Source organism: Nerophis lumbriciformis, linkage group LG39, assembly GCF_033978685.3.
Source record: "Nerophis lumbriciformis linkage group LG39, RoL_Nlum_v2.1, whole genome shotgun sequence".
Lineage (NCBI taxonomy): Eukaryota > Metazoa > Chordata > Actinopteri > Syngnathiformes > Syngnathidae > Nerophis > Nerophis lumbriciformis.
Window position 1 is genome coordinate 18,275,001 of NC_084586.2, and position 24,236 is coordinate 18,299,236.

Sequence of the window (24,236 nt, forward strand, 5' to 3'; positions counted from 1 at the left end):
ATGCAAGCGAAACCGACGAAAACGACACGGGAGAAAGCGAGGACGAATTGGGCGATCGCCTTCCAACCAACGATTGGTATGTGTTTGTTTGGCATTAAAGGAAACTAACAACTATGAACTAGGTTTACAGCATATGAAATACATTTGGCAACAACATGCACTTTGAGAGTGCAGACAGCCCAGTTTTCATCAATTAATATATTCTGTAGACATACCCTCATGTCAGCAGGTCAGAGAAGCTCGGGTCATCACAACAAAATTAGGCATAATAATGTGTTCATTCCACCACTGTATGTATTGGTATCGCTTGATATCAGAATCGGTAATTAAAGGGGGACATTATCACAATTTCAGAATTGTTAAAACCATTAAAAATCAGTTCCCAGTGGCTTATTATATTTTTCGAAGTTTTTTTCAAAATTTTACCCATCACGCAATATCCCTAAAAAAAAGCTTCAAAGTGCCTGATTTTAACCATCGTTTCTCAACACCCGTCCATTTTCCTGTGACGTCACATAGTGAAGCCAACACAAACAAACACGGCGGAAAGAACAGCAAGCTATAGCGACATTAGCTCGGATTCAGACTCGGATTTCAGCGGCTTAAGCGATTCAACAGATTACGCATGTATTGAAAGGGATGGTTGTAGTGTGGAGGCAGGTAGCGAAAACCAAATTGAAGAAGAAACTGAAGCTATTGAGCCATATCGGTTTGAACCGTATGCAAGCGAAACCGACGAAAACGACACGGGAGAAAGCGAGGACGAATTGGGCGATCGCCTTCCAACCAACGATTGGTATGTGTTTGTTTGGCATTAAAGGAAACTAACAACTATGAACAAGGTTTACAACATATGAAATACATTTGGCAACAACATGCACTTTGAGAGTGCAGACAGCCTAGTTTTCATCAATTAATATATTCTGTAGACATACCCTCATGTCAGCAGGTCAGAGAAGCTCGGGTCATCACAACAAAATTAGGCATAATAATGTGTTCATTCCACCACTGTATGTATTGGTATCGCTTGATATCAGAATCGGTAATTAAAGGGGAACATTATCACAATTTCAGAAGGGTTAAAACCATTAAAAATCAGTTCCCAGTGGCTTATTATATTTTTCGAAGTTTTTTTCAAAATTTTACCCATCACGCAATATCCCTAAAAAAAAGCTTCAAAGTGCCTGATTTTAACCATCGTTTCTCAACACCCGTCCATTTTCCTGTGACGTCACATAGTGAAGCCAACACAAACAAACACGGCGGAAAGAACAGCAAGCTATAGCGACATTAGCTCGGATTCAGACTCGGATTTCAGCGGCTTAAGCGATTCAACAGATTACGCATGTATTGAAACGGATGGTTGTAGTGTGGAGGCAGGTAGCGAAAACCAAATTGAAGAAGAAACTGAAGCTATTGAGCCATATCGGTTTGAACCGTATGCAAGCGAAACCGACGAAAACGACACGACAGCCAGCGACACGGGAGAAAGCGAGGACGAATTGGGCGATCGCCTTCTAACCAACGATTGGTATGTGTTTGTTTGGCATTAAAGGAAACTAACAACTATGAACTAGGTTTACAGCATATGAAATACATTTGGCAACAACATGCACTTTGAGAGTGCAGACAGCCCAGTTTTCATCAATTAATATATTCTGTAGACATACCCTCATGTCAGCAGGTCAGAGAAGCTCGGGTCATCACAACAAAATTAGGCATAATAATGTGTTCATTCCACCACTGTATGTATTGGTATCGCTTGATATCAGAATCGGTAATTAAAGGGGAACATTATCACAATTTCAGAAGGGTTAAAACCATTAAAAATCAGTTCCCAGTGGCTTATTTTATTTTTCGAAGTTTTTTTCAAAATTATACCCATCACGCAATATCCCTAAAAAAAGCTTCAAAGTGCCTGATTTTAACCATCGTTTCTCAACACCCGTCCATTTTCCTGTGACGTCACATAGTGATGCCAACACAAACAAACACGGCGGAAAGAACAGCAAGCTATAGCGACATTAGCTCGGATTCAGACTCGGATTTCAGCGGCTTAAGCGATTCAACAGATTACGCATGTATTGAAAGGGATGGTTGTAGTGTGGAGGCAGGTAGCGAAAACCAAATTGAAGAAGAAACTGAAGCTATTGAGCCATATCGGTTTGAACCGTATGCAAGCGAAACCGACGAAAACGACACGGGAGAAAGCGAGGACGAATTGGGCGATCGCCTTCTAACCAACGATTGGTATGTGTTTGTTTGGTATTAAAGGAAACTAACAACTATGAACTAGGTTTACAGCATATGAAATACATTTGGCAACAACATGCACTTTGAGAGTGCAGACAGCCCAGTTTTCATCAATTAATATATTCTGTAGACATACCCTCATGTCAGCAGGTCAGAGAAGCTCGGGTCATCACAACAAAATTAGGCATAATAATGTGTTCATTCCACCACTGTATGTATTGGTATCGCTTGATATCAGAATCGGTAATTAAAGGGGAACATTATCACAATTTCAGAAGGGTTAAAACCATTAAAAATCAGTTCCCAGTGGCTTATTTTATTTTTCGAAGTTTTTTTCAAAATTTTACCCATCACGCAATATCCCTAAAAAAAAGCTTCAAAGTGCCTGATTTTAACCATCGTTTCTCAACACCCGTCCATTTTCCTGTGACGTCACATAGTGAAGCCGACACAAACAAACACGGCGGAAAGAACAGCAAGCTATAGCGACATTAGCTCGGATTCAGACTCGGATTTCAGCGGCTTAAGCGATTCAACAGATTACGCATGTATTGAAAGGGATGGTTGTAGTGTGGAGGCAGGTAGCGAAAACCAAATTGAAGAAGAAACTGAAGCTATTGAGCCATATCGGTTTGAACCATATGCAAGCGAAACCGACGAAAACGACACGGGAGAAAGCGAGGACGAATTGGGCGATTGCCTTCCAACCAACGATTGGTATGTGTTTGTTTGGCATTAAAGGAAACTAACAACTATGAACTAGGTTTACAGCATATAAAATACATTTGGCAACAACATGCACTTTGAGAGTGCAGACAGCCCAGTTTTCATCAATTAATATATTCTGTAGACATACCCTCATGTCAGCAGGTCAGAGAAGCTCAGGTCATCACAACAAAATTAGGCATAATAATGTGTTCATTCCACCACTGTATGTACTGGTATCGCTTGATATCAGAATCGGTAATTAAAGGGGAACATTATCACAATTTCAGAAGGGTTAAAACCATTAAAAATCAGTTCCCAGTGGCTTATTATATTTTTCAAAGTTTTTTTCAAAATTATACCCATCACGCAATATCCCTAAAAAAAGCTACAAAGTGCCTGATTTTAACCATCGTTTCTCAACACCCGTCCATTTTCCTGTGACGTCACATAGTGATGCCAACACAAACAAACACGGCGGAAAGAACAGCAAGCTATAGCGACATTAGCTCGGATTCAGACTCGGATTTCAGCGGCTTAAGCGATTCAACAGATTACGCATGTATTGAAACGGATGGTTGTAGTGTGGAGGCAGGTAGCGAAAACCAAATTGAAGAAGAAACTGAAGCTATTGAGCCATATCGGTTTGAACCGTATGCAAGCGAAACCGACGAAAACGACACGACAGCCAGCGACACGGGAGAAAGCGAGGACGAATTCGGCGATCGCCTTCTAACCAACGATTGGTATGTGTTTGTTTGGCATTAAAGGAAACTAACAACTATGAACTAGGTTTACAGCATATGAACTACATTTGGCAACAACATGCACTTTGAGAGTGCAGACAACCCAGTTTTCATCAATTAATATATTCTGTAGACATACCCTCATGTCAGCAGGCCAGGGAAGCTAGAGTCGATATTCTTCTCTTGATCATCTTCGGGACGGTGTGAGCCAAGACATCCAGGGGGTTTAGCTCGCTCGTCTGCGGGAACAAACTGCCGCCATTGCTTGCCGTGCTACCGAGGTCCTTTGTCCCTGAATTGCTCACACACTCCGGCAGATTCAATGGGGGTCTGGCGGCAGATTTCTTTGACTTTATCGTTGGAAATGCATCTGCTTTGAGTGTCGCAGGATATCCACACATTCTTGCCATCTCTGTCATAGCATAGCTTTCGTCGGTAAAGTGTGCGGAACAAACGTCCAATTTCTTGCCACTTTGGCATCTTTGGGCCACTGGTGCAACTTGAATCCGTCCCTGTTGGTGTTGTTACACCGTCCGACAACACACCGACGAGGCATGATGTCTCCAAGGTACGGAAAACAGTCGAAAAAACGGAAAATAACAGAGCTGATTTGACTCGGTGTTTGAGAAAATGGCGGATTGCTTCCCGATGTGACGTCATCGCTCCGAGAGCGAATATTAGAAAGGCGTTTAATTCGCCAAAATTCACCCATTTAGAGTTCGGAAATCGGTTAAAAAAATATATGGTCTTTTTTCTGCAACATCAAGGTATATATTGACGCTTACATAGGTCTGCTGATAATGTTCCCCTTTAATATTCTTCTTCTTCTTCTCCAGATGTTGGCGCGCTCTACTTTCCACATTTTTCACCCGATTCAAAGCGTTCCAGCTTCAAACTGTTCAGCCTATTCGGGAATGGCGGGCTTTCCCTTGACGAATTCCCAAAATTCCCAGATTTTCCAGAATTCCAGATTTTCCGAGACATTTTTCCCATTCAAAATGAATTGGCCATTTTTCAAACTTCCACCATTTCCACATTTTTCAACCGATTCAAAGCATTCCACCTTCAACACATTCCACTCATCCTGGAATTTCAAACTATCATTTTTTCAAGTTCAAAACAATTCCAGGAATTCCCGTTTATAAAGCCTTTTTTGACCCTTTATTCTGTCGACTACTCCTTCCACATTTTTCAACCCACTTCAACCGTTCTACCGTCAAAACATTCCTCTTAATCAGGACAAAAAAAACCAAGTTGTTTTTCGAACTGGAGAAATTTCCGGTTTTCCCGAAATTCCAGGAATTTGTTACTGCTTCAACATTTCTCGACCGATTTGAACATTTCCAACACCGACCATTTCAACTCATTCACAACATTCAAGTTTTTTACCATTTTCCCAAAAAAATCTTGATTTTCCCGAAATTCCCTAATACAATTTACTACTTCAACATTTCTGGACCTATTTAAACAATTCCAACACAAACTAATTCACCTCATTCAGGACATTCATGCTCCTAATCATTTTCCAAAAAATCCCGCTTTTCCCTCATTTCCAGGAAGTTCCCATTGAATTGAATGGAACATTTTTCCATGTTGCACATTTCCCACATTTTTCCACCTATTCAAAGCATTCCAACATCAACACATTCCACTCATCCTGGATATTCAAACTAACACTTTCCCAAGTTTCAAACCAAATTCCGTTTTTCCTGGAAATTCAAACTCTTCAACATTGAAACTATTCTTCCATTCATACTACATTCTGTCAGCATTTCACTTCAACTTCAGCATTGGAACATTCACACACAATTCCTTCAGCAATTGCCTCATCGAGTTCTTCTATTTCTTCTTCTTCTTCTCCAGATTTTGGCGCGCTCTACTTTCCACATTTTTCACCCGATTCAAACCGTTCCAACTTCAAACTGTTCAACCTATTCGGGAATCGCGGGCTTTCCCTTGACAAATTCCAAAAATTCCCAGATTTCCCAGAATTACAGGTTTTCTGGGACATTTTTCCCATTCAAAATGAATTTTTCAATCTTCCACCATTTCCACACTTTTCAACCGATTCAAACCATCCCTCCTTCAACACATTCCACTCATCCTGGAAATTCAAACTATCATTTTTTCAAGTTCAAAACAATTCCATGAATTCCCAGAATTCCCGTTTTTTCAAACCCTTTTTTGACTCTTTTTTTCTGGCGACTACTCCTTCCACATTTGTCAACCCACTTCAACCGTTCCACCGTCAAAACATTCCTCTTAATCAGGACAAAAAAACAAAGTTGTTTTTCAAACTGGAAAAATTTCCGGTTTTCCCGAAATTCCAGGAATTTTGTAATACAATTTCTCAATTCAACATGTTACTGCTTCAACATTTCTCCACCCATTTGGACATTTCCAACACCAACCATTTCAACTCATTCACAACATTCAAGTTTTTTTTACCATTTTCAAAAAAAATTCTGAATTTCCCGAAATTCCCTAATACAATTTAATACTTCAACATTTCTTGATCGATTTAAACAATAACAACACAAACCAATTCACCTCATTCAGGACATTCATGCTCCTAATCATTTTCCCCCAAAAATTCCGCTTTTCCCTAAATTTCCAAATTTCCAGGAAGTTCCCATTGAAATTAATGGGAAATGTTTCCTAGTTGCACAATTTCCAAATTTTTCAGCCGATTCAAACCATTCCACCTTCAACACATTCCAGTCATCCTGGAAATTCAAACTATAATTTTTTCAAGTTCAAAACAATTCCAGGAATTCCCAGAATTCCCGTTTTTTCAAACCCTTTTTTGACTCTTTTTTTCTGGCGACTACTCCTTTCACATTTTTCAACCCACTTCAACCGTTCCACAGTCAAAACATTCCTCTTAATCAGGACAAAAAAACAAAGTTGTTTTTCAAACTGGAAAAATTTCCGGTTTTCCCGAAATTCCAGGAATTTTGTAATGCAATTTCTCAATTCAACATGTTACTGCTTCAACATTTTTCCACCCATTTGAACATTTCCAACACCAACCATTTCAACTCATTCACAACATTCAAGTTTTTTTTACCATTTTCAAAAAAAATTCAGATTTTCCCGAAATTCCCTAATACAATTTAATACTTCAACATTTCTTGACCGATTTAAACAATAACAACACAAACCAATTCACCTTATTCAGGACTTTCAAGTTCCTAATCATTTTTCCCAAAAAATTCCGCTTTTCCCTAAATTTCCAGGAAGTTCCCATTGAAATTAATGGGAAATGTTTCCTAGTTGCACAATTTCCAAATTTTTCAACCGATTCAAACCATTCCACCTTCAACACATTCCACTCATCCTGAAAATTCAAACTATCATTTTTTCAAGTTCAAAACAAATCCAGGAATTCCCAGAATTCCCGTTTTTTCAAACCCTTTTTTGACTCTTTTTTTCTGGCGACTACTCCTTCCACATTTGTCAACCCACTTCAACCGTTCCACCGTCAAAACATTCCTTTTAATCAGGACAAAAAAACAAAGTTGTTTTTCAAACTGGAAAAATGTCCGGTTTTCACGAAATTCCAGGAATTTCGTAATACAATTTCTCAATTCAACATGTTACTGCTTCAACATTTTTCCACCCATTTGGACATTTCCACCACCAACCATTTCAACTCATTCACAACATTCAAGTTTTTTTTACCATTTTCAAAAAAAAATCTGAATTTCCCAAAATTCCCTAATACAATTTAATACTTCAACATTTCTTGACCGATTTAAACAATAACAACACAAACCAATTCACCTTATTCAGGACATTCATGCTCCTAATCATTTTCCCCCAAAAATTCCGCTTTTCCCTAAATTTCCAAATTTCCAGGAAGTTCCCATTGAAATTAATGGGAAATGTTTCCTAGTTGCACAATTTCCAAATTTTTCAACCGATTCAAACCATTCCACCTTCAACACATTCCAGTCATCCTGGAAATTCAAACTATCATTTTTTCAAGTTCAAAACAATTCCAGGAATTCCCAGAATTCCCGTTTTTTTCAAACCCTTTTTTGACTCTTTTTTTCTGGCGACTACTCCTTCCACATTTGTCAACCCACTTCAACCGTTCCACAGTCAAAACATTCCTCTTAATCAGGACAAAAAAACAAAGTTGTTTTTCAAACTGGAAAAATGTCCGGTTTTCCCGAAATTCCAGGAATTTCGTAATACAATTTCTCAATTCAACATGTTACTGCTTCAACATTTTTCCACCCATTTGAACATTTCAAACACCAACCATTTCAACTCTTTCACAACATTCAAGTTTTTTTTACCATTTTCAAAAAAATGTCTGATTTTCCCGAAATTCCCTAATACAATTTAATACTTCAACATTTCTTGACCGATTTAAACAATAACAACACAAACCAATTCACCTTATTCAGGACATTCATGCTCCTAATCATTTTCCCCCAAAAATTCCGCTTTTCCCTAAATTTCCAAATTTCCAGGAAGTTCCCATTGAAATTAATGGGAAATGTTTCCTAGTTGCACAATTTCCAAATTTTTCAACCGATTCAAACCATTCCACCTTCAACACATTCCAGTCATCCTGGAAATTCAAACTATCATTTTTTCAAGTTCAAAACAATTCCAGGAATTCCCAGAATTCCCGTTTTTTTCAAACCCTTTTTTGACTCTTTTTTTCTGGCGACTACTCCTTCCACATTTGTCAACCCACTTCAACCGTTCCACAGTCAAAACATTCCTCTTAATCAGGACAAAAAAACAAAGTTGTTTTTCAAACTGGAAAAATGTCCGGTTTTCCCGAAATTCCAGGAATTTCGTAATACAATTTCTCAATTCAACATGTTACTGCTTCAACATTTTTCCACCCATTTGAACATTTCAAACACCAACCATTTCAACTCTTTCACAACATTCAAGTTTTTTTTACCATTTTCAAAAAAATGTCTGATTTTCCCGAAATTCCCTAATACAATTTAATACTTCAACATTTCTTGACCGATTTAAACAATAACAACACAAACCAATTCACCTTATTCAGGACATTCATGCTCCTAATCATTTTCCCCCAAAAATTCCGCTTTTCCCTAAATTTCCAAATTTCCAGGAAGTTCCCATTGAAATTAATGGGAAATGTTTCCTAGTTGCACAATTTCCAAATTTTTCAACCGATTCAAACCATTCCACCTTCAACACATTCCACTCATCCTGGAAATTCAAACTATAATTTTTTCAAGTTCAAAACAATTCCAGGAATTCCCAGAATTCCCGTTTTTTTCAAACCCTTTTTTGACTCTTTTTTTCTGGCGACTACTCCTTCCACATTTGTCAACCCACTTCAACCGTTCCACCGTCAAAACATTCCTCTTAATCAGGACAAAAAAACAAAGTTGTTTTTCAAACTGGAAAAATTTCCGGTTTTCCCGAAATTCCAGGAATTTCGTAATACAATTTCTCAATTCAACATGTTACTGCTTCAACATTTTCCACCCATTTGGACATTTCCACCACCAACCATTTCAACTCATTCACAACATTCAAGTTTTTTTTACCATTTTCAAAACAATGTCTGAATTTCCCGAAATTCCCTAATACAATTTAATACTTCAACATTTCTTGACCGATTTAAACAATAACAACACAAACCAATTCACTTCATTCAGGACATTCATGTTCCTAATCATTTTCCCCAAAAAATCCCGCTTTTCCCTAATTTCCAGGAAGTTCCCATTGAATTGAATGGGACATTTTTCCAAGTTGCACATTTCCCACATTTTCCCACCTATTCAAAGCATTCTAACATCAACACATTCCACTCATCCTGGATATTCAAACTAACACTTTCCCAAGTTTCAAACCAAATTCCGTTTTTCCTGGAAATTCAAACTCTTCAACATTGAAACTATTCTTCCATTCATACTACATTCTGTCAGCATTTCACTTCAACTTCAGCATTGGAACATTCACACACAATTCCTTCAGGAATTGCCTCATCAAGTTCTTCTATTTCTTCTTCTTCTTCTCCAGATTTTGGCGCGCTCTACCTTTCACATTTTTCACCCGATTCAAACCGTTCCAACTTCAAACTGTTCAACCTATTCAGGAATCGCGGGCTTTCACTTGACAAATTCCAAAAATTCTCAGATTTCCCAGAATTACAGGTTTTCCGTGACATTTTTCCCATTCAAAATGAATTGGCCATTTTTCAATCTTCCACCATTTCCACATTTTTTAACCGATTCAAACCATTCCACCTTCAACACATTCCACTCATCCTGGATATTCAAACTATCATTTTTCCAAGTTCAAAAAAAATTCTAGGAATCCCAGAATTCTATTTTTTTCAAACCCTTTTTTTTTTTTACCATTTTTCTGTCGACTTCTTCTCCCACATTTTTCAACCCACTTCAACCGTTGCACCGTCAAAACATTCCTCTTAATCAGGAAAAAAAACAAAGTTTTTTTTTTTTAAACTGGAAAAATTCCAGTTTTTCCCAAAATTCCTTAATATAATTTCTCAATTAAAAATGTTACTACTTCAACATTTCTCGACCCATTTGAAAAATTCCAACACCAACCATTTCAACTCCTTCAGAACATTCAAGTCTTTTAACATTTTCCCAAAAATTCCCGCTTTTCCCGAAATTTCCAAATTTCCATGAAATTCCCTTTGAAACAAATGGGACATTTTTTTAAGTTCCAGAGTTCCCAATTGTTTTTATCTGATTCAAACCGTTCCCACTCCAAACTATTCCGCCTGTTCAAAATTGTGTGCTCTCCTTCAACAATTTTTTTAAATTCCCAAATTTCCAAGAATTCCCATTTTTCAGGCACATTTTCCACGTTCAAAATTAATTGTCCATTTTTTAAACTTCCACAATTCGCACATCTTTCAACCGATTCAAACCATTCCACCTTCAACACATTCCACTCATCCAACTAACACTTTCTCAAGTTCTAAACCAAATTCCGTTTTTCCTGGAAATTCAAACTATTCTCACATTCATACTACATTTTGTCAGCATTTCAGTTCAACTTCAGCATTGGAGCGTTCACACGCCATTCCCCCAGGAATGATCTCATCGAGTTATTAAATAGAATTCTTTCTGTTAAAAATGTATCTAAGATTTTTTTAAATTCCAAAATGTGGGTCCTACTTTTGTCCCCTTCTTCCCCCGATGTTTACCTTTTTTCCCCCTACCTTTCTATGGAGCGCCGCCCTTGTGGCGAGTCATCAGTCTTCCTGTTCTGTCTACCCCTCTACTGTTTGTCTGTTCTTGGACGGGTTGTGTTGAAAATAGATCCGATATTTGGATCGGATCGGCCGCCGATATTTGCAAAAACAAATGCGTATCGGCAAGGCATGGGAAAATGCCGATCCAGATCCAGTTAAAAAAAACAAAACTCCGGTCCGTGTTTTCCAATGCACCTATTTAAATAATACATTCCACTTTTCTGCTGCTCCGTAATTTCCGTTCCGCATTTTCCAGCACACCTTCAACACATCCACAGGTCTGTGGATTCTCACGCAGTTGCTTTTAGCTGCTGGCATTACACGACAGGCTCTTCTCACTCTTTCCTGTGTCTCCCTCTCACAGACAGCAAGCGCACCTTCTTACATACGTCACATACTGTCACGACATACGTCACATACGTATACGTCCTCCCCGAGCAGAGAGGTAGCAGCATGGCTAACGTTAGCTGTGATGCTAGCGCAGCCGTGTGACCAACGTTCCCTCTAAGGTGCGCGCTTGTGCAATTGCGCACTGTTTAAGCGTCCTCTGCGCATAGCAATTATATGCCACGCACAAAATCAAATAAAAAAATAAGCGCATAACAATTTTCGACACACGGACACGACAGAGAAAACAGTTTTCGTCATCATTGTTCAAATATCGTGACGTCTGTCGAGACGCTTATCTCCATTCGGTGCCACACGTCCACACCATCAAAATGCTGAGGCAAACATTTCCAGATCAACACCGTATGAAAAAATTAGTGATTTTTTTAGTTGTGATTTCCTTCTCTGCATGACAGTTTAAAAGTAGCATATATTAATGCAGTATGAAGAAGAATGTTTTAATGTAGACATGCAAGCCTTGAAAGAACATTTTGAAAATCAAGACTACATTTCCTGCAAATGGGTGCATTTCTACCCTATATTTTAACTTTAGATTTATTCTCATATCAAACTCTTTTGGCTGTCTTTTTGACACTTACATCAGGCGCCCCCCTCCACACCCTGGATTATAAATAATGTCAATAATTCAATGTGATTATCTTGTGTGATGACTGTATTATGATGATAGTATATATCTGATAGTATATATCTGTATCATGAATCAATTTAAGTGGACCCCGACTTAAACAAGTGTGAAAAACTTATTGGGGTGTTACCATTTAGTGGTCAATTGTACGGAATATGTACTTCACTGTGCAACCTACTAATAAAAGTCTCAATCAATCAATCAAAACACACAGAATCATCATACTGCTGTGATTATATGCATCAAGTGTTCATTCAAGGCTAAGGCAAAATATCGAGATATATATCGTGTATCGCAATATGGCCTTAAAATATGGCAATATTAAAAAAAGGCCATATCGCCCAGCCCTAGTTCAATGATGCCATTTCTGTTTGTCATGTATCATTTTGTCTATTTTGTGTTTATCCTTGAATAAACAGGTCAGTTTCTTGTTACCAACCATTGTGTATTATTCAAACTCCCCTAATTCAGCTGGCTAGTTGTTATCAAGAGTACTAAAACCCTTTTCAACATGATTCTGACAACTAAGCAGGCTAAATAACTTTAAACTTTAATACATGCTCGGATAGGCCATTATCGGTCAGTATCGGTATCGGATCGGAAGTGCAAAAACCTGGATCGGGACATCCCTAGTTGAAAACACATTTTTAAGTGCAATGACAATAAATGTCCATTCTGTTCTATTGCAGTGGGTCATTTAAAAGCTAAAGTTACCGTATTTTCCGCACCATAAGCCGCCCTGGGTTAAAAGCCGCACCTTCAATGAACGGCATATTTCAAAACTTTGTCCACCTATAAGCCGCCCCGTGTTATAAGCCGCATCTAACTGCGCTAAAGGAATGTCAAAAAAACAGTCGGATAGGTCAGTCAAACTTTAATAATATATTAAAAACCAGCGTGATGTGGGCGCGCATGGAGTCGTATATCAACATGGACGGAGCTGCGTGAAAAAAGCCACCCGGCCTCTTCGCGTAAACTTACCTTAACCACTCGCTCATCTTTTCTTCATCCATCCATCCCTTCGAGTTAGCTTTTATGATGACGCCGGCTGGAAAGGTCTCTTTTGGCAAGGTCTTCCTTTTGAATATCACCATGGGTGGAAGTTTCTGGCCATTAGCATGGCAAGCTAGAACCACAGTGAAGGATGACTTCTCATTCCCTGTGGTGCGAATATTCACCGTACGTGCTCCCGTTGTATCCACAGTGCGGTTCACAGGAATATCAAAAGTCAGTGGAACCTCGTCCATGTTGATAATGTTCTCTGGCCGGATCTTTTTTTCAGCTATCTTGTTTTTACAATATGCACGGAAAGTAGCCAGCTTTTCTTGAAAGTCTTTAGGCAGTTGCTGTGAAATAGTAGTCCGTGTGCGGATGGAGAGATTGCGTCTTTTCATGAACCGGAAACCTGTCGCTTAGTAGGAGCCATTTTGTGGTCTTTACAGATGTAAACACACAAAGGAAATGAAACGTAATATCCGCGCGCTTCTTCTTCTTCTACCGGGGCGGGTGGTTGCTTACAGTAGAAGAAGAAGCGCTTCCTGTTCTATGGGGGCGGGTGCTTACCTTGGCGGTTGCTTGCGTAGAAGAAGAAGCACTTCCTCTTCTACGGGGAAAAAAGATGGCGGCTGTTTACCGTAGTTGCGAGACCGAAACTTTATGAAAATGAATCTTAATATTAATCCATATATAAAGCGCACCGGGTTATAAGGCGCACTGTCAGCTTTTGAGTAAATTTGTGGTTTTTAGGTGCGGCTAATAGTGCGGAAAATACGGTAAGTCATGTGTTGTAAAATGTTCCTACTTAAACTGAGGACCAATGACCTGACATGGTGGATCAGGACTTTGCAATGTTGCCACGTATGTTGTCAGAATCCCGAAACCCTGAGAGTTATTACTTCCCTGACCAGAATACGAAATTAAAGATTCTGATCTTCCCCTTGGCATCCCTTTGTAGAACTGATCCTGTTCCTTGGACTATTTAACGGACTTTAGCAGAACTCGGACCTCTATTTGACATCCCGTCATAGAACACTTGCACCTTAAAGGTTGCAGTCTTCCATAAGACTGTCGGCTAAAGAAGTCAAGTCCGGAATGGAGTCAACCCCGTTTTTTTCAAAAGGTCTTGGGAAGTCACCTGGGACTGGTTCAGCGCCTCTTCCTCTCACATCCCCGAAGAGATCCATAATTCATGGACGTGTCCGCGGATGTCGCCGCCGCTCCAGCGAGCTAGCATTAAATATTTACCGCCGATCATAAGCTGCCAGCCACCAAGCCCGCCTTTTGGAAACTTCCAGTCCCTGGACAGGGCGGTTAATCCCAAATGAGCTCCAGCGCTCCGGTCCACTTTGGCTTGTTGGTAATCACCCGGGCTGTAAATGCTAATAGCTATCAGCAGCACATACAAGCATGAGAAGGTCAGTGGGGAGGAAGTGGAGGAGCGGGAAGGCGACGGGGGACAGACTTCTTACACCCGCACTTCTTACACTTCTTACACTTCTTACACCCGCACAGGACAAGCGGTGATAATTGCAGCACTTGTGAAGTACAAGCTGTCATGTTTTGTTCCCGGTGATCACTGTTTTGGTCTTTTCTTAGCGCCGCAAACTTCTCCTACTGCATTAAACTAAGCAGTCACATGAACGCCATCAACGCAACCTCCTCTTTACCTTACACTTTATTACATACTTGCCAACCTTGAGACCTCCGATTTCGGGAGGTAGGGGGTGGCTTGTTGTGAAAAATGAGTTGGAATTTCACAAGAAAAAGGTCACAATTTCAGAAGAAAAACTTGGAATTTGTGCAGTATTACAATAAAGGTCGTAATTTTAAAGTTAAAGTTAAAGCACCAATGATTGTCACACACACACTAGGTGTGGCGAAATTATTCTCTGCATTTGACCCATCACCCTTGATCACCCCCTGGGAGGTGAGGGGAGCAGTGGGCAGCAGCGGTGGCCGCGCCCGGGAATCATTTTTGGTGATTTAACCCCCAATTCCAACCCTTGATACTGAGTGCCAAGCAGGGAGGTAATGGGTCCCATTTTTATAGTCTTTGGTATGACTCGGCCGGGGTTTGAACCCACAACCTACCGATCTCAGGGCGGACACTCTAACCACTAGGCCACTGAGTAGGTTACTCGACGCAAGTCAAAATTTTACAAGAAAAATTGAACATTTGTGCAATATTTTGATAAAAGTTGGATTTTTACTCAATAACAGTCGCAATTTTACAAAGAAAAGCTTAAAATGTCGACAACTTTATGAAAAGGGTCGTCATTTTACTCGACAAAAGTCAAAATTGTGTAGTAAAACTTTAACATTTTGGCAGTATTATCTTAATAATCAGAATTTTACTTGGCAATATAATGAAAAAAGTCATAATTTAACTAAAAAATTTCACTATTTTACAAGAACAACAAAAACATTGGCAATATTGTGATAAAAGTTGAAATTTTATATGACAAATGTCACCATTTTGCATTAAAAAGTAATAATTTTACATGAAAAAGTCATAATTCACGAGAAAAATATTGCAATATTACAGAAACAGAAAGAATATGAGAAATCGTTCCCAATTTTATAAGAAATAAGTCGACACATTGTGAGAAAAATACAAATTTTAATTAATTTATTTTGTTTTGAATGCTTTGTTTGTCATTGGTTTTTAATTTCCTTATATTTACTTTGTTATTACAGTATGCCTCTATATACACATTTATTTTATTTTATTAATTAATTTTGGCCAAAGCGGGCGCATTTCAATTTCTTACACACACTTGTTATTTCATATGTTGACCAGAGGGGGAGCACTTTTAAAAACGACACACATTCCATTTGAAAAATCCCTCCTTTTTGGGACCACCCTCATTTTGATAGATGTCACCACAAATGAGACATTGTCTATTAGATGCAATGTTATTGGGACCATGATTTATGTCATCACTTGTTCACACCTCCTCATATGGAAGATACTTTTCCTTCTTCATGTCTCAAGAAGGGTGGAAACACACACACACACACACACACACACACACACACACACACACACACACACACACACACAGTTACGACTACTCTTGCATTCAAAAAGTTCGAAAAACTAAAAATAAAGTAATGCAGAGTAGTCTTGAGGAGGAGGTGTTTGACTCACTAAATTCCTTAATAAGCACTTGTGGCTAAGAGGGGAGGAGTATATTTACAGCTAGAATTCACCAAGTCAAGTATTTCATATATATATATATATATATATATATATATATATATATATATAAGAAATACTTGACTTTCAGTGAATTCTAGCTATATATATAATTATTTTATTATATATATATATATATATATATATATATATATATATATATATATATATATATATATATATATATATATATAAAAGAAATACTTCAATTTCAGTGTTCATTTATTTACACATATACACACACATAACACTCATCTACTCATTGTTGAGTTAAGTGTTGAATTGTCCATCCTTGTTCTATTCTCTGTCACTATTTTTCTAACCATGCTGAACACCCTCTCGCAGGTACCCAGAAAGGTTTCGAGTACCACCAAAAAAACGGAATCTCTGAAGACAGTATAAAAATCTGTGTTAAAGGTGTACCAATACTGTTTGTATAATAAGCATGTTATTGTTTACAAATGAGGGTTAAGAGTTCAGTACTAAAAAAAAAAAAAGAATGTGGCTTAAGTACAGTTTTTTAATTGAGCTGCTGCATTTTTTGGTTGGGTTGTTTATTTATTTTCAGTAACTTCTACATTTCTAAAAGGGGAGGAATGTAATAGAGTGATCTATGTTTGTCTGTTGCCATCTCCTGGTGAATGTTGGCTATAGCGTACAGTAAAGAGACGTACTTCATCACCTCGCCTGGTTATTGCCTCCAACTCAATATATTACAACAACCCTCAATATATTACAACAACCCTCCAGGTCCGCATGGAGCTGGAGGGGGCGTGGCCTCCAGCTCCGCCTGAATTTCGGGAGATTTTCGGGAGAAAATTTGTCCCGGGAGGTTTTTGGGAGAGGCGCTGAATTTCGGGAGTCTCCCGGAAAATCCGGGAGGGTTGGCAAGTATGCTTCTCTTACATCCGCCATCAACCACGAAGTAGCTTGTTAGTGTGAAACGTAACGCAAATAAAGAGTTTTTTGTAGCCCTAAAACCAAAAATAGTAAATGTGCGTTGTCTTACATCCTCTGTCAACCAGGATGTAGCTTGTTTGTGTGAAACGTCACGTAAATAGGGGAAATTTCTTGCAGCCTTAAAACCAAAAATAGTAAATTTACATCCTCTAATACCCAGGAAGTAGCTTGTTAGTGTGAAACTTCACGTAGAAAAGACATTCTCTTGTAGCCTTAAAACAAAAAACGGTACATTCACATGGTGTTACGTCCTCCGTCAAGTAGCCTGCTAGCATATAACGTAACTTAAAAAGACATTTTATTTTGGCCCTAAAACATACTTGCCAACCTTGAAACCTCCGATTTCGGGAGGTGGGGGGGGGGGCGTGGTCGGGGTGGGGGGGGGCGTGGCTAAGAGGGGAGGAGTATATTTACAACTAGAATTCACCAAGTCAAGTATTTCATATATATATATATATATATATATATATATATATATCTATATATATATATATATATATATATATATATATATATATATATATATATATGTACCGTATTTTCCGCACCATAAGCCGCCCTGGGTTATAAGCCGCGCCTTCAATGAACGGCATATTTCAAAACTTTGTCCACCTATAAGCCGCCCCGTGTTATAAGCCGCATCTAACTGCGCTAAAGGGAATGTCAAAAAAACAGTCAGATAGGTCAGTCAAACTTTAATAATATATTAAAAACCAGCGTGATGTGGGCGCGCATGGAGTCGTATATCAACATGGACGGAGCTGCGTGAAAAAAGCCACCCGGCCTCTTCGCGTAAACTTCCCTTAACCACTCGCTCATCTTTTCTTCATCCATCCATCCCTTCGAGTTAGCTTTTATGATGACGCCGGCTGGAAAGGTCTCTTTTGGCAAGGTCTTCCTTTTGAATATGACCATGGGTGGAAGTTTCTGGCCATTAGCATGGCAAGCTAGAACCACAGTGAAGGATGACTTCTCATTCCCTGTGGTGCGAATATTCACCGTACGTGCTCCCGTTGAATCCACAGTGCGGTTCACAGGAATATCAAAAGTCAGTGGAACCTCGTCCATGTTGATAATGTTCTCTGGCCGGATCTTTTTTTCAGCTATCTTGTTTTTACAATATGCACGGAAAGTAGCCAGCTTTTCTTGAAAGTCTTTTGGCAGTTGCTGTGAAATAGTAGTCCGTGTGCGGATGGAGAGATTGCGTCTTTTCATGAACCGGAAACCTGTCGCTTAGTAGGAGCCATTTTGTGGTCTTTACAGATGTAAACACACAAAGGAAATGAAACGTAATATCCGCGCGCTTCTTCTTCTTCTACGGGGGCGGGTGGTTGCTTACAGTAGAAGAAGAAGCGCTTCCTGTTCTATGGGGGCGGGTGCTTACCTTGGCGGTTGCTTGCCGTAGAAGAAGAAGCACTTCCTCTTCTACGGGGAAAAAAGATGGCGGCTGTTTACCGTAGTTGCGAGACCTAAACTTTATGAAAATGAATCTTAATATTAATCCATATATAAAGCGCACCGGGTTATAAGCCGCACTGTCAGCTTTTGAGTAAATTTGTGGTTTTTAGGTGCGGCTAATAGTGCGGAAAATACGGTATGTGTGGGAAAAAAATCACAAGACTACTTCATCTCTACAGGCCTGTTTCATGAGGGGTTCCCTCAATCATCAGGAGATTTTAATGGAAGCATTCACATACCATGGTTTATATAGGGCACAGAGTGGGTGGGTTCAGGCTGGCGTAGGGGCGTGGTGATTGGCTCATGTGTTACCTAGGAGGTGTTTCCGTCTGTGGCGGCATGCTGATACAATTTCGCTGCGCTTGTTGAGGGATGACAGGTCTGGACGGTATATAATAAACAGTTTCTCTTTCAAGCATAGGTTGCATCTTTTATCCAGGTCCGCATGGAGCTGGAGGGGGCGTGGCCTCCAGGTCCGCCTGAATTTCGGAAGATTTTCAGGAGAAAATTTGTCCCGGGAGGTTTTCGGGAGAGGCGCTGAATTTCGGGAGTCTCCCAGAAAATCCGGGAGGGTTGGCAAGTATGCCCTAAAAGCAGAATGGTAGCATGCCGCCAGACAAGCACGGATGTTTACCCGGGAGTCTCTGGTGATGAATCCATCCTAACCTCATTTAGCCGTCATTCTCCTGCCAAAAAGTGTGGCGCTTACAGGAAGTGGAGGGCCACAGATGGCCAATTAAGTGTCCGGACTATCCAGTTTCATAAGGCGTACATGAGGGGGAGGACCACGTCAATATTTATGCCTTGCTCCATCAGCAGCGACACATTGTTTACACGCCATACATCAATACTGCTAATGTAGCCTGAGGCGCCTAATTGTTGCGCTCAAATGTTTCAAGCGCTCTCCGGCCGGGGATCAAAACGTCAAACCTATTTAGACTCTGTATTAGGCAGCTTTTCGGAAAATTGAATTATATGCGAAAAGTGGCGTCAATTTGTGTGTTTTTTTTTTCTTTTTTTTTTCTTAGCGCCATCACGCTGGACAACACGCTGGTCATCTTGTCCACGGTGGCGCCGGACGCCGGGCGCTACTACGTGCAGGCGGTCAACGATAAGAACGGAGAGAACAAGACCAGCCAGCCCATCACACTCTCGGTGGAAAGTGAGTGGCCGCACACACACACACACACACACACACACACACACACACACACACACACACACACACACATTCTCTCAAAAAAAGCTTGTTGTAAAAATGAGTTGGAATTTCACAAGAAAAAGGTCACAATTTCACAAGAAAAAGGTCACAATTTCACAGGTAAAAGTTTGAATTTTGGCATTTTTATGATAAAAGTTGTGATTTTACTCAACGCAAGTCAAAATTTTACAAGAAAAACTGAACATTTGTGCAATATTTTGATAAAAGTTGGATTTGTACTCAATAGCAGTCGCAATTTCACAAGAAAAGCTTAAAATGTTGGCAACTTTATGAAACGAGTCGACATTTTAATCGACAAAAGTCACAATTTTGTAGGAAAACTTTAAAATTTTGGCAATATTAAGTTGAAGTACCAATGATTGGGGAATCATTTTTGGTGATTTAACCCCTAATTCCAAGTCTTGATGCTGAGTGCCAAGCATGGAGGTAATGGCTCCCATTTTTATAGTCTTTGGTATGACGGGTTTTGAACTCACAACCTACCCATCTCAGGGCGGACACTCTAACCACTAGGCCACTGAGCAGTCATCATTTTACCTAAAAAATGTCACTGTTTTACAAGAACAACAAAAAAATGTACAATATTGTGATGAAAGTCAGAATTTAGTATGACCAATGTTACCATTTTGCATTAAAAAGTAATCATTTTACGTAAAAAAGTAATAATTTCTCAAGAAAAATATTGCAATAATACAGAAACAGAAAGAATATGAGAAATCGTTCCAAATTTTATAAGAAAAAAGTCGACAGCTTGTTGTGAAAAATGAGTTGGAATTTCACAAGAAAAAGGTCACAATTTCACAAGCAAAACTTAGAATGTTGGCAGTATTATAATAAAAGTCGTCATTTTACTCAACGCAAGTCAAAATTTTACAAGAAAAACTGAACATTTGTGCAATATTTTGATAAAAGTTGGATTTTTACTCAATAGCAGTCGCAATTTCACAAGAAAAGCTTAAAATGTTGGCAACTTTATGAAAAGAATCAACATTTTACTCGACAAAAGTCAAAATTTTGTAGGAAAACTTTCAAATTTTGGCAATATTAAGTTGAAGTACCAATGATTGGGGAATCATTTTTGGTGATTTAACCCCCAATTCCAAGCCTTGATGCTGAGTGCCAAGCAGGGAGGTAATGGCTCCCATTTTTATAGTCTTTGGTATGACGGGTTTTGAACTCACAACCTACCCATCTCAAGGTGGACTCTCTAACCACTAGGCCACTGAGCAGGTCATTATTATAATAATAATCGGAATTTTACTTGGCAAAATGATGACAAAAGTCATAATTTTACCTAAAAAATGTCAGTTTTACAAGAACAACAAAAAAATTGACAATATTGTGATGAAAGTCAGAATTTTGTATGACCAATGTTACCATTTTCATTAAAAAGTAATAATTTTACGTAAAAAAGTAATAATTTCACGAGAAAAATATTGCAATAATACAGAAACAGAAAGAATATGAGAAATCGTTCCAAATTTTATAAGAAAAATGTCGACAGCTTGTTGTGAAAAATGAGTTGGAATTTCACAAGAAAAAGGTCACAATTTCACAAGAAAAAGGTCACAATTTCCCAAGAAAAAGGTCACAATTTCACAGGTAAAAGTTTGAATTTTGGCATTTTTATGATAAAAGTCGTGATTTTACTCAACGCAAGTCAAAATTTTACAAGAAAAACAGAACATTTGTGCAATATTTTGATAAAAGTTGGATTTTTACTCAATAGCAGTCGCAATTTCACAAGAAAAGCTTAAAATGTTGGCAATTTCATGAAAAGAGTCGACATTTTACTCGACAAATGTCAAAACTTTGTAGGAAAACTTTAAAATTTTGGCAACATTAAGTTGAAGTACCAATGATTGGGGAATCATTTTTGGTGATTTAACCCCCAATTCCAAGCCTTGATGCTGAGTGCCAAGCAGGGAGGTAATGGCTCCCATTTTTATAGTCTTTGGTATGACGGGTTTTGAACTCACAACCTACCCATCTCAGAGCGGACACTCTAACCACTAGGCCACTGAGCGGGTCATTATTATAATAATAATTGGAATTTTACTTGGCAAAATGATGACAAAAGTCATAATTTTACCTAAAAAATGTCACTGTTTTACAAGAACAACAAAAAAATTGACAATATTGTGATAAAAGTCAGAATTTTGTATGACCAATGTTACCGTTTTGCATTAAAAAGTAATAATTTTACGTAAAAAAAGTAATAATTTCACGAGAAAAATATTGCAACAATACAGAAACAGAAAGAATATGAGAAATCGTTCCAAATTTTATAAGAAAAAAGTCGACAGCTTGTTGTGAAAAATGAGTTGGAATTTCACAATAAAAAGGTCACAATTTCACAAGAAAAACTTAGAATGTTGGCAGTATTATAATAAAAGTCGTCATTTTACTCAACGCAAGTCAAAATTTTACAAGAAAAACTGAACATTTGTGCAATATTTTGATAAAAGTTGGATTTTTACTCAATAGCAGTCGCAATTTCACAAGAAAAGCTTAAAATGTTGGCAACTTTATGAAAAGAATCGACATTTTACTCGACAAAAGTCAAAATTTTGTAGGAAAACTTTCAAATTTTGGCAATATTAAGTTGAAGTACCAATGATTGGGGAATCATTTTTGGTGATTTAACCCCCAATTCCAAGCCTTGATGCGGAGTGCCAAGCAGGGAGGTAATGGCTCCCATTTTTATAGTCTTTGGTATGACGGGTTTTGAACTCACAACCTACCCATCTCAGGGCAGACACTCTAACCACTAGGCCATTGAGCGGGTCATTATTATAATAATAATCGGAATTTTACTTGGCAAAATGATGACAAAAGTCATAATTTTACCTAAAAAATGTCACTGTTTTACAAGAACAACAAAAAAATTTACAATATTGTGATAAAAGTCAGAATTTTGTATGACCAATGTTACCATTTTGCATTAAAAAGTAATCATTTTACGTAAAAAAAGTAATAATTTCACGAGAAAAATATTGCAACAATACAGAAACAGAAAGAATATGAGAAATCGTTCCAAATTTTATAAGAAAAAAGTCGACAGCTTGTTGTGAAAAATGAGTTGGAATTTCACAAGAAAAAGGTCACAATTTCACAAGAAAAACTTGGAATTTGTGCAGTATGATTTTACTCAACGCAAGTCAAAATTTTACAAGAAAAACTGAACATTTGTGCAATATTTTGATAAAAGTTGGATTTGTACTCAATAGCAGTCGCAATTTCACAAGAAAAGCTTAAAATGTTGGCAACTTTATGAAAAGAGTCGACATTTTACTCGACAAAAGTCAAAATTTTGTAGGAAAACTTTCAAATTTTGGCAATATTAAGTTGAAGTACCAATGATTGGGGAATCATTTTTGGTGATTTAACCCCCAATTCCAAGCCTTGATGCTGAGTGCCAAGCAGGGAGGTAATGGCTCCCATTTTTATAGTCTTTGGTATGACGGGTTTTGAACTCACAACCTACCCATCTCAAGGTGGACACTCTAACCACTAGGCCACTGAGCGGGTCATTATTATAATAATAATCGGTATTTTACTTGGCAAAATGATGACAAAAGTCATAATTTTACCTAAAAAATGTCACTGTTTTACAAGAACAACAAAAAAATTTACAATATTGTGATGAAAGTCAGAATTTTGTATGACCAATGTTACCATTTTGCATTAAAAAGGTAATAATTTTACGTAAAAAAAAGTAATAATTTCACGAGAAAAATATTGCAACAATACAGAAACAGAAAGAATATGAGAAATCGTTCCAAATTTTATAAGAAAAAAGTCGACAGCTTGTTGTGAAAAATGAGTTGGAATTTCACAAGAAAAAGGTCACAATTTCACAAGAAAAACTTGGAATTTGTGCAGTATGATTTTACTCAACGCAAGTCAAAATTTTACAAGAAAAATTGAACATCTGTGCAATATTTTGATAAAAGTTGGATTTTTACTCAATAACAGTCGCAATTTTACAAAGAAAAGCTTAAAATGTTGGCAACTTTATGAAAAGAGTCGACATTTTACTCGACAAAAGTCAAAATTTTGTAGGAAAACTTTCAAATTTTGGCAATATTAAGTTGAAGTACCAATGATTGGGGAATCATTTTTGGTGATTTAACCCCCAATTCCAAGCCTTGATGCTGAGTGCCAAGCAGGGAGGTAATGGCTCCCATTTTTATAGTCTTTGGAATGACGGGTTTTGAACTCACAACCTACCCATCTCAAGGTGGACACTCTAACCACTAGGCCACTGAGCAGGTCATTATTATAATAATAATCGGAATTTTACTTGGCAAAATGATGACAAAAGTCATAATTTTACCTAAAAAATGTCACTGTTTTACAAGAACAACAAAAAAATTGACAATATTGTGATGAAAGTCAGAATTTTGTATGACCAATGTTACCAT

General features: G+C 38.2%; 1 protein-coding gene across 1 annotated transcript in view; it reads left to right on the forward strand.

Moving 5' to 3' along the window:
• Nucleotides 1-24,236, forward strand: part of sdk2b (sidekick cell adhesion molecule 2b) — a 920,539-nt gene that overhangs the window by 672,843 nt on the left and 223,460 nt on the right. The window contains exon 5 of the mRNA XM_061931841.1: nt 19,616-19,749. Coding sequence (XP_061787825.1) covers nt 19,616-19,749 — 134 coding nt within the window. The remainder of the gene's footprint in view (nt 1-19,615; nt 19,750-24,236) is intronic.